This window comes from Peromyscus californicus, unplaced genomic scaffold (assembly GCF_007827085.1).
Source record: "Peromyscus californicus insignis strain IS unplaced genomic scaffold, ASM782708v3 Scaffold_13__1_contigs__length_99412109, whole genome shotgun sequence".
Lineage (NCBI taxonomy): Eukaryota > Metazoa > Chordata > Mammalia > Rodentia > Cricetidae > Peromyscus > Peromyscus californicus.
In genome coordinates, this window is record NW_026294424.1 from 7,844,286 (window position 1) to 7,859,350 (window position 15,065).

Consider the following 15,065-nt stretch of genomic DNA (forward strand, 5'->3'; position numbering starts at 1 on the left):
TGTGTGCAGAAAACATCTACCAGAGCTTTCTCCCCCAGGGTGTTTACAGCCTGAAGACTGCTCCCCTGAGATCAGCTAAACCTGCCTCCTTGTTCAGCTGTATACCATAAACCCTGCCACTTAGTTTATCTGCATGTAATAACCCCCTCCTTGTATGCATGTATTAACCCTCCTCTCTGTCAACACTATGTGCTAAACACGCGGCACCCCTGGGTGCTGTGCTTTCTCCAGCAGAGCCCAGACCATCCGGTCCTCTTTCTCTTCCTGTGTCCTTCTGTCTATTTTTCTTCATTCCCTCATTGCCCCAAACAGGTCTGTTCCTGGAGCTGTGCTGATCAAGGCCATGACTCACACCTGTAATCCAACATTTGGTAGGTTAAGGCAGGAGCATTGCCACAAGTAAGGCCACTCTGGGCAACATGTGAGGTCGAGGCCAGCCTGGGTTGGTACACAGTCAAACCCTGTTTCAAAAGAGAAAAGGTACAAGGAAGAAGGGAAGGAGGAAGCAAAACCCTTCAGGCTTCTTTTTCCTTCTCTCTTTCCCCCCCCCCCCCCCCAAGACAGGGTTTCTCTGTGTAGCCCTGGCTGTCCTAGAACTTGCTCTGTAGCCCAGGCTGGCCTTGAACTCAGAGATTTGACTACCTCTGCCTCCCAAGTGCTGCGATTAAAGGTGTGTAGCACCACACCCGCCTCCCTTTTCTTTTTAAAATGAATTCTAAACTCATTTCTTTGATTTGAATGGTATTAAGCTTGTGCCCACCTCAGGGTCTTACATGTGCTGTCCTTATTCCTGAAGTTCTGATGCTTTTGATTCCTCCCCAGCAAAGATTTCCATCCACGTCTCAGCTCTGATATCATTTCTATGAATTCCCTGACTTCCTGCCTCAGTGTGGCTTTCAAACTCATGTCACCCCTGACAGCACTCAGTTTTAGTGTACTTTATTTAAGTATTTATTCCTTTGTTGAGACAGGGTCTTACTATGTAGACTATGCTGGCCTCAAACTCCCAGAGAGCCACCTCGCCTCTACCTCTTGAAAGCATGTGACAACACTGTGGCTCAGTTGTATTTTTTTTTCATACCTAGGGCTGGGCATGGTGACACACACCTTCAATCCCAGCACTTGGGAGACAGAGGCAGGTGGATCTCTGTGAGTTCGAGGCCAGCCTGGTCTAAAGAGCAAGATCCAGGACAGACACCAAAACTACAAATAGAAACCCTGTCTCGAAAAAACAAACAAACAAAACAACAACAACAACAACAACAACACACACACATACACACACACACACATACAAAAAAAATCCCTCTTACCTTATTTCCTCTCTCTCTCTCCTATCTGTCTGTCACCCTTATATCAGCTTCAAGAGATAGGGGACCCGTCTTGTCTCTACTGTGTACCCACGATCTAGGATGGTGCCATACAGAAAAGGCATTCACTAAAGATGCCCTGGCCTTGGGAGATGGCTCAGTAGGAAGTGTTCGATAAATATTTTTGAATCCCTGGTATTAGGTTTCTCTGCCGATGCAGTAAGCCAAATCAAGCCGAATTAAAAGTCCAGATTTAATGAGCAAAGCTTGGTGGTGCACACCTGTAGTCTTGGCTACCAGGGAGGGCTTTCCAAAAGGGCAGGGTTTGGGGGTGGGTGGCTGAGGTAAAGCTTCCAACAGAAGAGTGTTTGCCGTGCATGCACAAGGACCCAAGGACCCAAGGACCATGTCTAGATCCCCAGCACTCTGCAAAAATCAAGGCAAGACAGCACACGCCTTTAGTCCCAGCACTCGGGAGGCAGAGGCAGGCAGGGCTCTGTAAGTTTGTGGCCAGCCTGGTCTACAGAGTGGATTCCACGCCAGCCAGGGCTACACAGAGATCCTTTCTCAAAAAAAAACAAGACAAATAAATTTTAAGAATCAATTGTAGTGCCTAGCTGTTCCAGCTTTGACCTTGAAGCACTGTCCCAGTGAGGCAGTCAGTAACTGCCTATGACCTGCCCCTGGGGTATGGCCAAGACAGGAATCCTTAAGATCCTGGCTCTCAAGATCCCGGCTCTCTTTGCTCCTTAGGATCCTGGATGCTGGGTTGCATCCAGAGAACCCTGCTGAATTGCACCTCACCTCTCCCAGATCCTGTAACCAACTCCTTTACTGGCTGTAAGTTACCCCAAAATAAACTTCCTTCTAATTACCAGATAAACTATGTGGAGTTGCCTTGTTAAATCCCTGCATTAATCAATTAAAAAAGATAAGTAAAGAATAATTGAAAAAGACACCTGAGGCTGACTTCTGGCCTCCATGCACACATAAACACATACATACACACATACATATGTACATGCATACACACACACATGACAACTAGTTCTAGCTCAGGATAGCTGAATGGATGATGCTCATTATTTAAAAGTCTGTGGTGCTGGGACTGAAACCCAGGGTCTCATGCATGTTAGACAGCTAACTGCTCTACCATGGAGCTACATTTCCAGTTCCATCCAAATTTGTGTGTTTGCATTTGGCTTATTGGTTATTTAATGGGCATTTTTTTTTGTTTTGTGTTTGTTTTTTGAAATGGAATATCTCTACTGCCCAGGCTGGCCTTGAACATCTGGACTCTACTGTCACAGCCTCCCTGGTAGCCAAGACTCCAGGTGTGCACCACCAAGCCCCAGTGGAGAGACCTTTCTGAGTAGGAGAGAAACTAGGGGGCTGGGGAGGAGGAGCTCAACTCTTCTCAGTCCAGAGGACAGTCCTGCTTGCCTAAAGCTATTTTCTAATATTATATCTAATAATATAATATAATATAATATATCTAAAATTAATTCAAAGACCTTCTAGAATTTGATTTATGTAGCTTTGCTGGGTTTAAGCAATCCTCCTGCCTCAGCTCAGCTTCCCAGATAACATAGCATTCTCTCTCTCTCTCTGTCTCTCTCTCTGTCTGTCTCTGTCTCTGTCTCTGTCTCTGTCTCTCTCTCTCTGTCTTTCTCTCTCTCAGGTCTTACTATGTAGCCCAGTTTGAGTTGGAATGCTACTGTCTCAGTCTCCCAAGAACTGAAAATACAAGTATGCACCACTACACCCAGCTTCCTTTTTCCGTGAGTGTGTGTGTGTGTGTGTGTGTGTGTGTGTGTGTGTGTGTGTGTGTGTGTGCCGGAAGTAGATGCAGGGTGTCTTCTTCAATCATTCTTTACTTTTTTTTTTTTTTTTGGTTTTTCGAGACAGGGTTTCTCTGTGTAGCTTTGTGCCTTTCCTGGAACTCACTTGGTAGTCCAGGCTGGCCTCGAACTCACAGAGATCCGCCTGGCTCTGTCTCCCGAGTGCTGGGATTAAAGGCGTGTGCCACCACCACCCGGCCTACTTTATTTTTTGACACAGGGTCTGTCACAGAACTTGGCACTCTGGTTTGGCTGGCCTGGGTGAGCAGCCAGCACCCGGGATCCTCCAGCCCTTGTCTCAGAGTTGGGATCACAGATGTATGCTGATGCACTGAGCACCTCTCCACACAATGCCAAGCAGAATCTGACCCAGAGACCCAGACAGCAAAGGCGACAAGGAAATCTGAAGGCCAAGTTGCCAACTTCTATCCCATTTTAGCCCCCGTCAGACATCGGTAGGCTCCGGTGAAGGCTAGGCATGTTAGCAAGGACAGCCTGCAAGATTGTAGGAAGTAACCCAGACAACTGTATCACACAAACATCAGAGGTGTGATCTGCAGAGAAGCCCCTGGGCAGTTGATAATGTCCTGCTTGACCCGGTGACCTCCAAAATGAATGATTTTGACGTCGTCAACGAAGAACAAACGCTTGTGGTTTTGCTCTGGCAGGCTGCCTGGCATCTAGGTTTCTGGAGCTTACAGGGGGAGTCTATTGATTGAGGCTTTTCTTTAGCAACAGCTCCCCCTGTCCTTGTCATGAATGTAGCCTTCTCAAACCCTACTAGTTGTACCTGGGGTGTGCCTAAGGGGTTCCAGGTCCGGGAACATTCCAGCCTTGTGGCTCACCTGAGGTTGATGACAAAGCTGTTGAAAGCGTGTGAAAGTCCTATTCAGTCCCAGCCCTGAGAGCTAACCACTTGTGTGCATATCCCACAGCGCCATATCTGCTGGCATCAATGTATAGCTTTATGCCCATAGGAGTCAAACTGAACTATTATACCTTGATTCCCCTCCCCCATTTAATCTTCCTTCATCACCATACACCTTGTGCTGGCTAGTCTTTATTGTCAGTGTGCTACAACCTAGAGTCACCTGGGAAGAAGGAACCTCAATTGGAGAATTGTCTCGATCATCTTGGCCTGCAGCCATGTCTGTGAGGAACTATCTTAATGGCCCACTGTGAGCAGCATCATCCCTATGCAGGCTGTATAAGACAGTTAGCTGAGCCGGGCGGTGGTGGCGCACGCCTTTAATCCCAGCACTCGGGAGGCAGAGCCAGGCGGATCTCTGTGAGTTCGAGGCCAGCCTGGGCTACCAAGTGAGTTCCAGGAGGGGCGCAAAGCTACACAGAGAAACCCTGTCTCGAAAAACAAAAAAAAAAAAAAAAAAAAAAAAAAAAAAAAAAAAAAGACAGTTAGCTGAGCCAGGTGTGGAGGCACATGCCTTTAATCCCAGCACCAGGAGGTAGAGGTAGGTGGATTTCTGTGAATTGAAGGCTAGCCTGCTCTACATAGCAAGCTCCAGGCCAGCCAGGGCTATATAGAGAAACCTTGTTTCAAGAAAAAGAAAATGAGCTGAGCCTGAGCTAGCCAGTAAGCTGTGTTCTTCCATGGTGTCTTCTTGAGCTCCTGCCCTGACCTCACAGACATGGACTGTGACTTGGAAGTGTAAGCCAAATAGAGCAGTTCCTCTCCAAGCTGCTTTCGGGCAGTGTTGATTTTTTTTAATTTTTTTTCTTTTCTTTTTTTTTTTTTTTTTTTAGAGAGGGTTTCTGTGTGTCTTGGTTGTCCTGGAACTTTCTTTGTAGACTAGGCTGGTCTCAAACTCACTGAGATCCACAAGCCTCTGCCTCCCAAATGCTAGGATAAAAAGCATGCACCACCACTGCCTGGCATATTTAATTTTTTTTGTATTTAATAAAAGACATATTTATTTATTTTATGTGTATTGGTGTATCCCTGCATGTGTGTCTGTGCACCATGTGTGTACAGTGCCCACAGAGGCCAGAAGAGGGCTCAGATCTCCTGGGACTGGAGTTACACAGTTATGATTCACCATGTGGGTGACAGAAATTGAACCAGGGACCTTTTAAAGAGCACCCAGACCTCTTAACATCTCTCCAGACTCCAAGAATGTTCTAACACAGCAATAGGAAACTAACTAGAACACACCAGATCTTTGTAATGTCTACATAGGTCTAACATCTACATAGGTCTAACATCTACATAGGTCTAATGTCTACATAGGTCTAATGTCTACATAGGTCTGTCTACACTGATTTCTCCAGTGTGACTTTTTTTTCAGTGCTAAGAATGGAACATAGAGCCTTGCACATAGTGGGCAGGAATTCTAAGGCAGACTACACCCGCATCCCTGAATCTACTTCTTTGGTTGGCCACTTCCTACGGACCAGGGATGCTGTTCAGTGGTGGAGCCCTTACTAACAGATGCTAGGGCTCAGCGGTGAAGGGAAGCAAGCAAATGAAAGGAAAAGCATAGTCAGTATCGTTAGTCATTGAGGGGTCTGCTTTTTCTTCTTTTAATCCCAAACAGTGTTCCAGTGGGGTGTGTGTGTGTGTGTGTGTGTAAGACAGAGAAAGAGATTTGGGGTGGCTATTACCCAGGGGCTGCATTCTCTTATTCAAACATTGAAATAAAGGTTCACAGAGGTTGCAAAGTAACAAGGAGACTTTATGCAAAAGCAAGGCCATGGTACATGGAGGGAGCTGCGGGATGACAGAGGCCACATGAACAAGGGTGCTTGAGGGCCCCGGTTACTATCTGAGGCTTCCTTATGTGGGTTACAGAGGAGGAGGAGTCTGGTTGCTAAGGAGTGTATTGAGGGTGGTTCCCTGTTTTGATGATAGATTCTATAACAGTTTTCTATTATGTGTCTGATTTTAATCCAATTATGCATAGGCATTAGATAGGGGATTCTCTCTAAACATTCACTGACAGAATACAGTGTGCCTACTGCACTTGTATTTTGGTGTCCCATGTGAGGAATATCTCATGTGTTTAATAGAGGCCACAGTTTGCCTTACTGTACACATACTCCGAAGTATTAGGCCAGATCAACCCATTTCTGTTGTCATCTGTTTTTTATTATCTACAGCGGCTGCCCTTTAAGCAATGGCTATCCTAGTCAGAGATTGCAACTCCACTGCTACCAGCAGTGGTTTGGCCACAAGGGCCGCAGCCTGAGGAGATTCTGTTCCCTCAGGCACCGACTCTTTCAAAGCTACTAAGGGAGAATTTATCTGAATCTAAAGAACTCACAACTCAATGGTTTATGTGGAATTCTGCTCTCTCAGAGAGGCTGTATAAATAGCAAGTAGCTAACCTTGTCCCTTTGCTGGCGTCTTCCAGAAAACCCAGCGTCCTTCTCTCAGCCCTCACTTAAAAAACCCTTGCTACACGTGGTTCCTCCTTGACACTTCCGGTCAACTACTTGCTGACCCTGCCTCCTGCTCACAGGTTAATTTTTAATCAAATACATCTTTGAATCGTTAACAAAAGCAGTAGGAAAAAATGCAACACACTTTTTAAAATAATATTCCCCAACCCATTTCCCTTGGTTTTAGAATGTATTCCAGTATGTTCGATAGAAATTGGGCATTATCAAAAGGTGTTTAAGGGGAGTAACTTATTTCCAGCTTAATAACTAGAAATAATTATATGTACATCCTAATGAAGTTAGGGGCCCCAGCATGGCAACTTATTGCTAGGAGCATTATTTGGAGATGGGTATGTATATAGCCCAAGCCAAGTGGAGTACCAGGTTTCAAAGCTATTCAGTTTGCCTGCCTCAAAGTTGCTCATCTTTTTTCACCCTTGTCAGCCCAGTAGGCAAGAAATTAGATTTCCACTGGGCACGGTGATGCATGCCTATTATGTGAGCACTCAGGAGATAATACAGAACTACCACTATGAATTGGAGGCTAGCCTGGATTACATCATGTTTTACAAGAACAAATATCCCGGTGTAGTGGCAAACACCTGTAATTCCAGGGTGGCCTCAAACTTGTAATCCTCCTGTGGCCAGAAGTTTCTCTAGTCCTGCTGGGCCCCGTGGTCTGGACGAATTTTTTCCATCTGGGGTCTCATAGTGTCAGGGACCAAACATGAACCATGGAAAAGTACTAGCTAGGCCAGAGAACAAGCCACAGGCCCTAAACCAGATGCCCCCAAAGATAAAGAACATCCTGTGGTCAGGTAGCATAGCAACAGAACAATGGGCCCTGACCAGTGACCTTGTCACCTAGCACAACATCCTGCAGCCTCACAACTTGCATGTCCTCCTTCACTTGCATGTCTCCCCTCAGCTGCACATCTGGCACGTCGTGCACCCCTTCCTGCCCCCTCCCCCTCCCATGCTATATAAGCCTTGCTGAGAATAAAATTTGCAGCTTGATCAGAACCCTGTCTTGCTGTCTTCCTTCATGTCTCCCCGTCCCTTTCATTCTCTCCCACAGGTGGGTCGCCCCGGTTGAGACCCTGCTGGCCGGGGCACCATAGCCGCTTATAAAATAATTATTCAGAGGCTTAATGTTAATTGCAAACTGTATGGCCTATGGCAGGCTTCTTGCTAGCTAGCTCATATAACTTAACTCAGCCCATTATTATTAATCTATGTATCGCCATGTGTTCCGTGGCTTTACCTGTGTCCCATTACATGTTGCTCCTTGGACAGTGGCTGGCATCGTCTCCGACTTTGCCCTTCTTCTCTCTGTATCTCCACTTGAATTTCTTGCCTGCCTCTAAGCTGCCTTGCCATAGGCCAAAGCTTCTTTATTTATTAGTCAATGAGAGCAACACATATATTCACAGTGTACAGAAAGACATCCCGGAGCATCTTCCTGCCTCAGCTTCCACTTTGAAGAAATTATTCCTGAAAGTCTAATCCACCTCTGCTTCATGAATTCATGCATTTACAATACAGTTGGCAGAATGTAATTTCCTAGGCCCTGACTTTATAAGGATACACCACAAGTAGACAAACCAGCTGATTCCTAGGGTCTCTCTCACATCTGCATGGCTTTCCTGATCTGAATCATCCACCAGAGAAGATTCTGGATTGTCTATCAGGCTAACTCACAGCAGGTTCTAGGGGACTGGCTGCAGGTAGGTGAGTGTTTTATCTTCCTAGGCTGGGAACCTCCCCAGCTACAAGCCAGCTCTTCTACTCTTGTGTTTCCCAGTGCTTCCTGCTGCTGTCCCTGGCAGGCGGTCCTGTTTCCAGGGTGATCAGCTCTAGCTGCAGCATCCAGTGTTTTTCAGGAGTGCTTACTTCTAAGGGTAGCACTAACACTCTGAGGTTGATCTCCTTGTTCCTCAAACATAACAAATTTAGGGCCTTGCAGTCCACTTCCTCAGCTTTGTTTCCAAGGTGCAACCCAAATGGCTAAATTCTGTCACCTCTAGGTCTCAGCTATTTGGAGGCTTCCAACTTCCCTGTGGCTGTTTCCTCTCCTTGTACTGTTCCCCAGAGCTCATGACCCAGAATGTAATCACATCATGGTATCTGGTGTCTCCCCTTAAGAGTTCAAGACCCACATGCAATTTTCCTCCAATATGGCCTCCAAGCAGGGACCACCCACTTTTTTTTTTAATCCCTCTTCCTTACATTCCTACTGCTCCAGCCTTCCAGAATGCTCAGATTGCTTCACCCCACCCCCACCGAGCCTGCTCATTGGCTAGTTGAGGGGAGCCACTATGCTCCACATCACATGGCTTGCCACAGCCTGAAGGCACGAGAGCCATAGTGCCCTTTTTCTGGGTCCTCGTCATCCATGCCTCTGTGCCTGCAGTGGCCTCCCTGTGACAGGATCTGCGATTTAAAGGAAGATTTATTGGTGTGGGCAAGTGTGTCTGTGTCTGAGAATGAACAGTGCCCATGGGGGCCAGAGCAGTGTGTGATCCTCTTATAGCTGGAGTTCCAGGCAGTTGTGACCCACCCAAGACGGGTGCTTGGTTTCAAACCCCAATCCTCTGCAGGAACAGCAAGCGCTCTTAGTCACTGTGCCTTTTCTCCAGCCTCCTAAATGTAGTTTTTAACATGCACGAAGCTCTCTGTGCAAATAGGTTCTATTAACCCCACCTTACGGGTAAGGAATCTCAAGTTCAGCAAGGCTGGGTGTTTCCCTTGGTACATACAGTTAAGAACTGTTAGGTTTAGGATTTAAATTCACCAATACTCTCATAAACTGACCCTGGCAGGAGGCTGTGGCCCAGAGAGACATGGAGATCACTGATAATCACTCATGGAGTTAAAAGGCAAAAGACAGACTTCAGCCTGAGAAAGGGATTGGGACAAAACTCCCAGAGCAAGGTTTTTTCCTAGCCAAGACCACAGTGCTTCCCAATGGCCAAGAGAATAATCACTCTGTGATTGAAAAATTGGAGGGGGCTGAAGAGATCCTCAACGATTTAGAGCACTGGCTGCTCTCCCAGATCTGGGTTCAATTCCCAGCATCCACACGGCAGCTCACAACCTTTTGTAACTCCAGTTGCAGGGATCCAGTGCGTCCTTGGGCACCACAACACCCATTCATATTAAATAAAACCAAAAAACTAACTAATGGTTTAAAGGTAACGTCTATCAGGCCTATGTGTTGAAACCAAAATTCTTTGGAAGTTAATGGTGGTGTCTTCAGGTGTTTGCATGAGGCTTGGACATGGTCTCAACTTAGGAAGTTAGTAAGTGCAAAAGCAGGACTAGAGAGATGGCTCAAGCTGTTTAGAGCACTGGCTGCTCTTCCAAAGGACCTGGGTTCAAATCCCAGCACTTACCCTCACACATGCATGCAGGCAAAACCCCAAAGTACATTAAATAAATAAATCTTAAAAAATAAAATAAAGTGCAAAAGTAGGTCTCATGAACAATTTACATTTATTTGCTGCTAACTGTCGTCAAATACACTTCAAACACAGCAGAAGCTAGAGTCTGTCTGTGGGGTGGTGGCAGTGCTTGCCAATATACAGATGGTCCATGAAGAGTAACTTCAAACTCATCCTCAGGCTGAGGCCCAGCTCCAGGCAAACAGCTGATGGGCGCAACCATTCCTTCTGGCTGTCAGGAATTACTCCTTGTTCTCATACTTGTGCTTTATGTGTTTCCACAGCTTCTGTATTTAAAACACAACAACAGTTATTTATAACCTTTGCCCTCACACTTTACAACTACTTTCGTTGTCCAAAACAAAGAATATTGAGAAATCGGTGTCAAACTCTGAGTAAAAGTGTACAGTTAGGCCGGGTGGTAGTGGTGCACGCCTTTAATCCCAGCACTTGGGAGGCAGAGGCAGGCAGATCTCTGAGTTCGAGGCCAGCCTGGTCTATAGAGACAGAGAAACCCTGTCTCGAAAAACAAAACCAAACAAACAAATAAAAAAGAAAACCAGTTGAGGAACAGGCTGGCCATCTGTACCAGGCCTTTCCCAGTACAGCCACAATCTCACGACATAAAACATGCACAGAACCTGAAATGGTTAAGACAAAAAGGACTTGCCATTTCCTACTTTATGCCACTTTTAACCATCAGAACAAAGCTGCCTGCGTGGGGGAGGCCTTGGGAACTGAAACATCAATATATAAGGTCAGCCACGTTGTCTACGGAGACGTACTTTAATGACTGGCCTGCTGCCCTTGAAACCAGCAAGGGAGGCAGTAGTCGGAGTTCTAACCCACTTGCCACCGACTTATGGGGTAGTTCGGACCGTTAAAGTCTCAGGCGTTAGCTTTTGCAAATGAACATGTGGAAATGTGTGGTAGGCCACACCGATACTCCCCACCCCTGCAATGTGGGGTCAGTGTGAGGTTCAGGACTCACACCAGGTCAAGCGAACTGAAGGTACAGTCTCAAGACAGGGGACATAGTTCAGCGGGGTCCTGGTAAGGGAAGACTTGAGTTTCGTCCTCCTTCCCTCCCTCCCAGTCACCCCTCAGGCGGGCCCAAGGTCAGGACGGCCCAGGCCCTCACCCCCTCGTTGAGGTTCTCGTAGATCGCGTCTGCGCCCTGGTCGAAGGCGCGCTCGAAGAAAAGGGCGCCCACTACTATGGTGAGGGCGAAGGTTGAATTCCTGCGGAACAGCAGGGAGTACAAACGCGAAGTGATCGGCGGCGCCATGTCGCCTCGCTACTGAATTTGCTCTACTGAGTCTGCGTAGAGGCCGACTTCTCATTCCGACCAAAAGTTTCGACGCGCACTGCCTTATGGGAATTGTAGTTCCTCCTCTGTATCTTAGCGTGGACGTTTTGAATCACACAGAAAGTCATAGTGTGCATAGGATAACAGATTCTTACTATGTTCATATCCACACAGCCAACATTTGGTAAAATTTATTACCCAGTCTTTCTCTTCAATTATTTCTTGCTGTTTGACTATTTTGAACTACAACTCCCAAAAAAACCTTCGTTTTTCCCCATCTTGCCCCGCGCTGTCCCGCCTTAGCGGTCAGTCTTCTCGTGTACTTTAGAAAGGACTACGAATCCCAGCGAGCAGAGCGCCACCCGAGAACGCAAGAGGAGGAGCTCGGAGCCGTCCAGCCAGGTATTTTTGGCCAGACGTCCTGGGCCGAGTTCTATGCTACTTCTTTACCCAGAATAACGAGCTCTTCGTTCAAAATCCGTGCTGTCAGCATTTTCTGGCATAGGGAGTGGCTAGAGAGGCGAGGGGGACCCCGGCTTCCGTGCCTTCATCTCGCCCCTCTGCCTCTGTCTTCTGTGAACCTACTCCAGGTGTAGGTTTGGAGGTAGCAAAGATCGGGTCCTAGAGGTTTAACCCTTCAGTCACGCCTCAGGAGAAAAAGGTGGCTTTGCCTTTTCTTCCTGTCCTCCAGCTCGTAGGCTTTGAAGCCAAGAACCCTGGCCTCGAAGGCAGGCGACCTGGTTGGAAAAGGCACCCTACAAATGCTTTTCTGAGGATTCCCCACTCGGTCTTGAGCTGGTCCCCAGCAGATGAAAGGTCCCAGCCCTGGTGGAGTGCTCGGGCTGTTATGTGGGTAATGAAGAGGGCCAGCGCTTCTGGAAACTAGGACTCTAGAAGAAAAAACTGACTGCTTGGACAGGTTGATGGTGCTCCTTAAGCCTGGTAGCCACTCAACAGAGGACTGAATATATAGCAGCAGGGTAAAGTTTTAGAGGCAGTTGTAGTGCTGGGGTGCTTCAGAAAATGTAGCATGGACTCTTAGGTGGTCTAAGTCATTTCTAGTCTGGCCTTGTACCTGTGATAAGGAGTCTTTATTTTTTTCCTAATTGCAGGAGGGAGACACTGAATGGTTTTAAACTGGAATGTGACAAGATCTAATTTATATTTTAACGCTATCTTTCTGGCTTCTTGGTAGAAAATAGACTGAAGAAGGGAAATTACAGAGGAAGGTGATTTAGAGAAGAGTGGATTAGAATAATCATCAGATTTGAGATGCATTTTGGGAGGTAGGGTAGACCAAACAAACTAGCAGATTTGTGCAAAAAAGAGGAATCAGAAGCCGGGCAGTGGTGGTTCAGGCCTTTAATCCCAGCATTTGGGATGCAGAGGCAAGCAGATCTCTGTGAGTTCGAGGCCAGCCTGGGCTACACAATGAGTTCCAGGATTCCAGGATAGGCTCCAAAGCTACACAGAGCAACCTTGTCTCGAAAAACAAACAAACAAACAAACAAAAACCCTACAAAAACAAAAAAACAAAACACAAACAAACAAAAACCCCGGAGTTTAATTGTGCAGGCCTTTAGTACCAACACTCTGGAGAGACAGGTGAGTCTCTGAGTTCAAGGCCAGCCTGGTTTACAGATTCCAGAACACCCAGGGCTGCATAGACAAACCCTGTCCTAAACAATACAAAAACAAACAAAAAGAATTAATATGTAGGGTTAAATCAAAGTTTGACCTCAAGGACTAAATTGTTTTTGTCTAATTGTTTATTTTGAGACCAGTTTTCACACTAGCTCTGGCTGGCCTAGAACCAGCTACATGGACTAGCCTGACTCTGAACTCCTGGTGATCCTCCTGTCTCTGTCTCTGGAAGGCTGAAATTATAGACATGCACCACTGTGCCTGGCCTGTAAATTGTATGTGTGTTTAAAGATTTATTTTTTGTTATGGTAGATTATGCATATGTATAAGGTGGGTGGAGGGGTTGATACGTGCTCCTGAATGGCAGTGCCCACAGAATCCAGGAAAGGGTATTGGATCCCCTGGAGCTAGAGTTAGAGCTGGTTTGTGAGCTATCCTACGTGGGTGCCAGGTACCAAACTTGGGCCCTCTGTTAGAGCAGTACATGCTTTTAACAGGCTCTCCAGCTCTGTAAATTGTGTTTCATGTGAGTTGTCTCTTAGCTATGAGTGGAAACATCTAGGGCAAATGGGGCTATGATTCTGAAGTTTAGAGGGCTGGTCTGAGACTGGAATAAGGACTGAAGACTGGCACAGGATTATAATCCCAGCACTTGGGAGGTGGAGGCAGGAGAAACAGAAGTTCAGAGTTATCCTTCTCAACGTATTGTTTGAGCCCAGCCTGGACTACATTGGACTCTTTCTCTAAAAGAATAAATTGATAGATTAAACCGAGGACTGATCATAACTCACCTTCTGACACATGTGACCTTCCTTGTTCAGTCCTGACTTTCTATGACCTGAAGAGAGCAGCAGTGAAGTCTGGTTAGGGACTTGAAGGGGAAGAGGACAATACTGAGGATGAGCTCCTCTCAGCATGCCTGTTTACTACTTGGAAAGCATCCTGGTAACTCCTGGCAGGAAGTTGTGAGCATGCAGGGAAAGACTACTTAGGTTTTGCTCATCACCTGCAAGAGACCTACAACAAATGTGGTTGACTGCAAGTTCAGAGGACAGGAAAACATTTTATGTGGGATGAGAAGGCTGACTAAAGGGCGTTAAAGGTGTGGCTTATTTGATTTGATTTAATTTCTACTTTGTGTTATTTTTAAACATTTATTATTTTTATCTTATATGTGTGAGTGTTTTGCCTGAATGTATGTGTGTATGTGCACCATATTTGTGCTTGGATTCCTTAGGACGGGAATTATGAATACCTGTGACCTCCATGTGGGCACCAGAGACTAAATCCAGGTCCTCCACAATCACAAGAGTTCCAGGCAACCTGACACCCTCACTCAGATGTACATGCACTCAAAAAACACCAATGCACATAAAAGAAACTTTAAAAAAAAATAAAGAAAATAAACATTAAATTTTTTTTTCAGTTTTTTAGTAAAATTTTTAAATGTTGGGCATGGTGGCACATTCCTTTAATCCCAATAGTTGGGAGATAGAAGAGGAAGATCTCTGTAAATTTGAGGCTAGTCTGAGCAACATAGTAAGTTCTAGACCAACCAGGACTACATAGTAAGACCCAGTCTTAATTTTTTTTTTAAAGCTGGGTGGTGATGGCACATACCTTTAATCTAGCACTTTGGGAGGCAGAGGCAGGCAGATCTCTGAATGCAAGGCCAGCCTGGTCTACAGAGTGAGTTCCAGAAAAACCCTGTCTTGAAAAAAAAGGAGGGGGGGGGGGGCAGTTGTGCACGCCTTTAATCCCAGCACTTGGTAGGCAGAGCCAGGTAGATCTCTGTGAGTTTGAGGCTGGCCTGGTCTACAGAGGGAGATCCAGGACAGGCACCAAAACTACACAGAGAAACCCTGTCTCGAAAAACCAAAACTAATAAAGTTTTGTTTTGTTTTTCCAAGAGGGTTTTTCTGTGTAGCCCTGGCTGTCCTGGAACTCCCTTTGTAGACCAGGCTGGCCTTGAACTCACAGAGATCCTCCTGCCTCTGCCTCCCAAGTGCTGGGATTAAAGGCGTGAGCAATCACCATCCAGGAAAAAAAAATTGTTTTTTTCTTTTGTAAAAATATAATTGTTGAGTCAGGCATAGTGGTGCTTAGCTATAATCCCAGCACT

General features: G+C 46.2%; 2 protein-coding genes across 2 annotated transcripts in view; one reads left to right on the forward strand and one right to left on the reverse strand.

The window, feature by feature from the left end:
- Nucleotides 1-10,023: 10,023 nt before the first annotated feature.
- On the reverse strand, nt 10,024-11,312 carry LOC128109162 (cytochrome b-c1 complex subunit 9). The gene is made up of 2 exons (XM_052736380.1): nt 11,132-11,312; nt 10,024-10,277 (listed from the first exon to the last, which is right to left on the reverse strand). The coding sequence occupies exons 1-2, from the start codon at nt 11,276-11,278 to the stop codon at nt 10,233-10,235; spliced, it is 192 nt and encodes a 63-aa protein (XP_052592340.1). The 5' UTR covers nt 11,279-11,312; the 3' UTR covers nt 10,024-10,232.
- Nucleotides 11,313-11,568: 256 nt separating this feature from the next.
- The window catches only part of Zmat5 (zinc finger matrin-type 5), a 34,314-nt gene continuing 30,817 nt past the window's right edge, over nt 11,569-15,065 (forward strand). The window contains exon 1 of the mRNA XM_052736379.1: nt 11,569-11,701. The gene's annotated coding sequence lies outside the window, so the exon portion shown is untranslated. The remainder of the gene's footprint in view (nt 11,702-15,065) is intronic.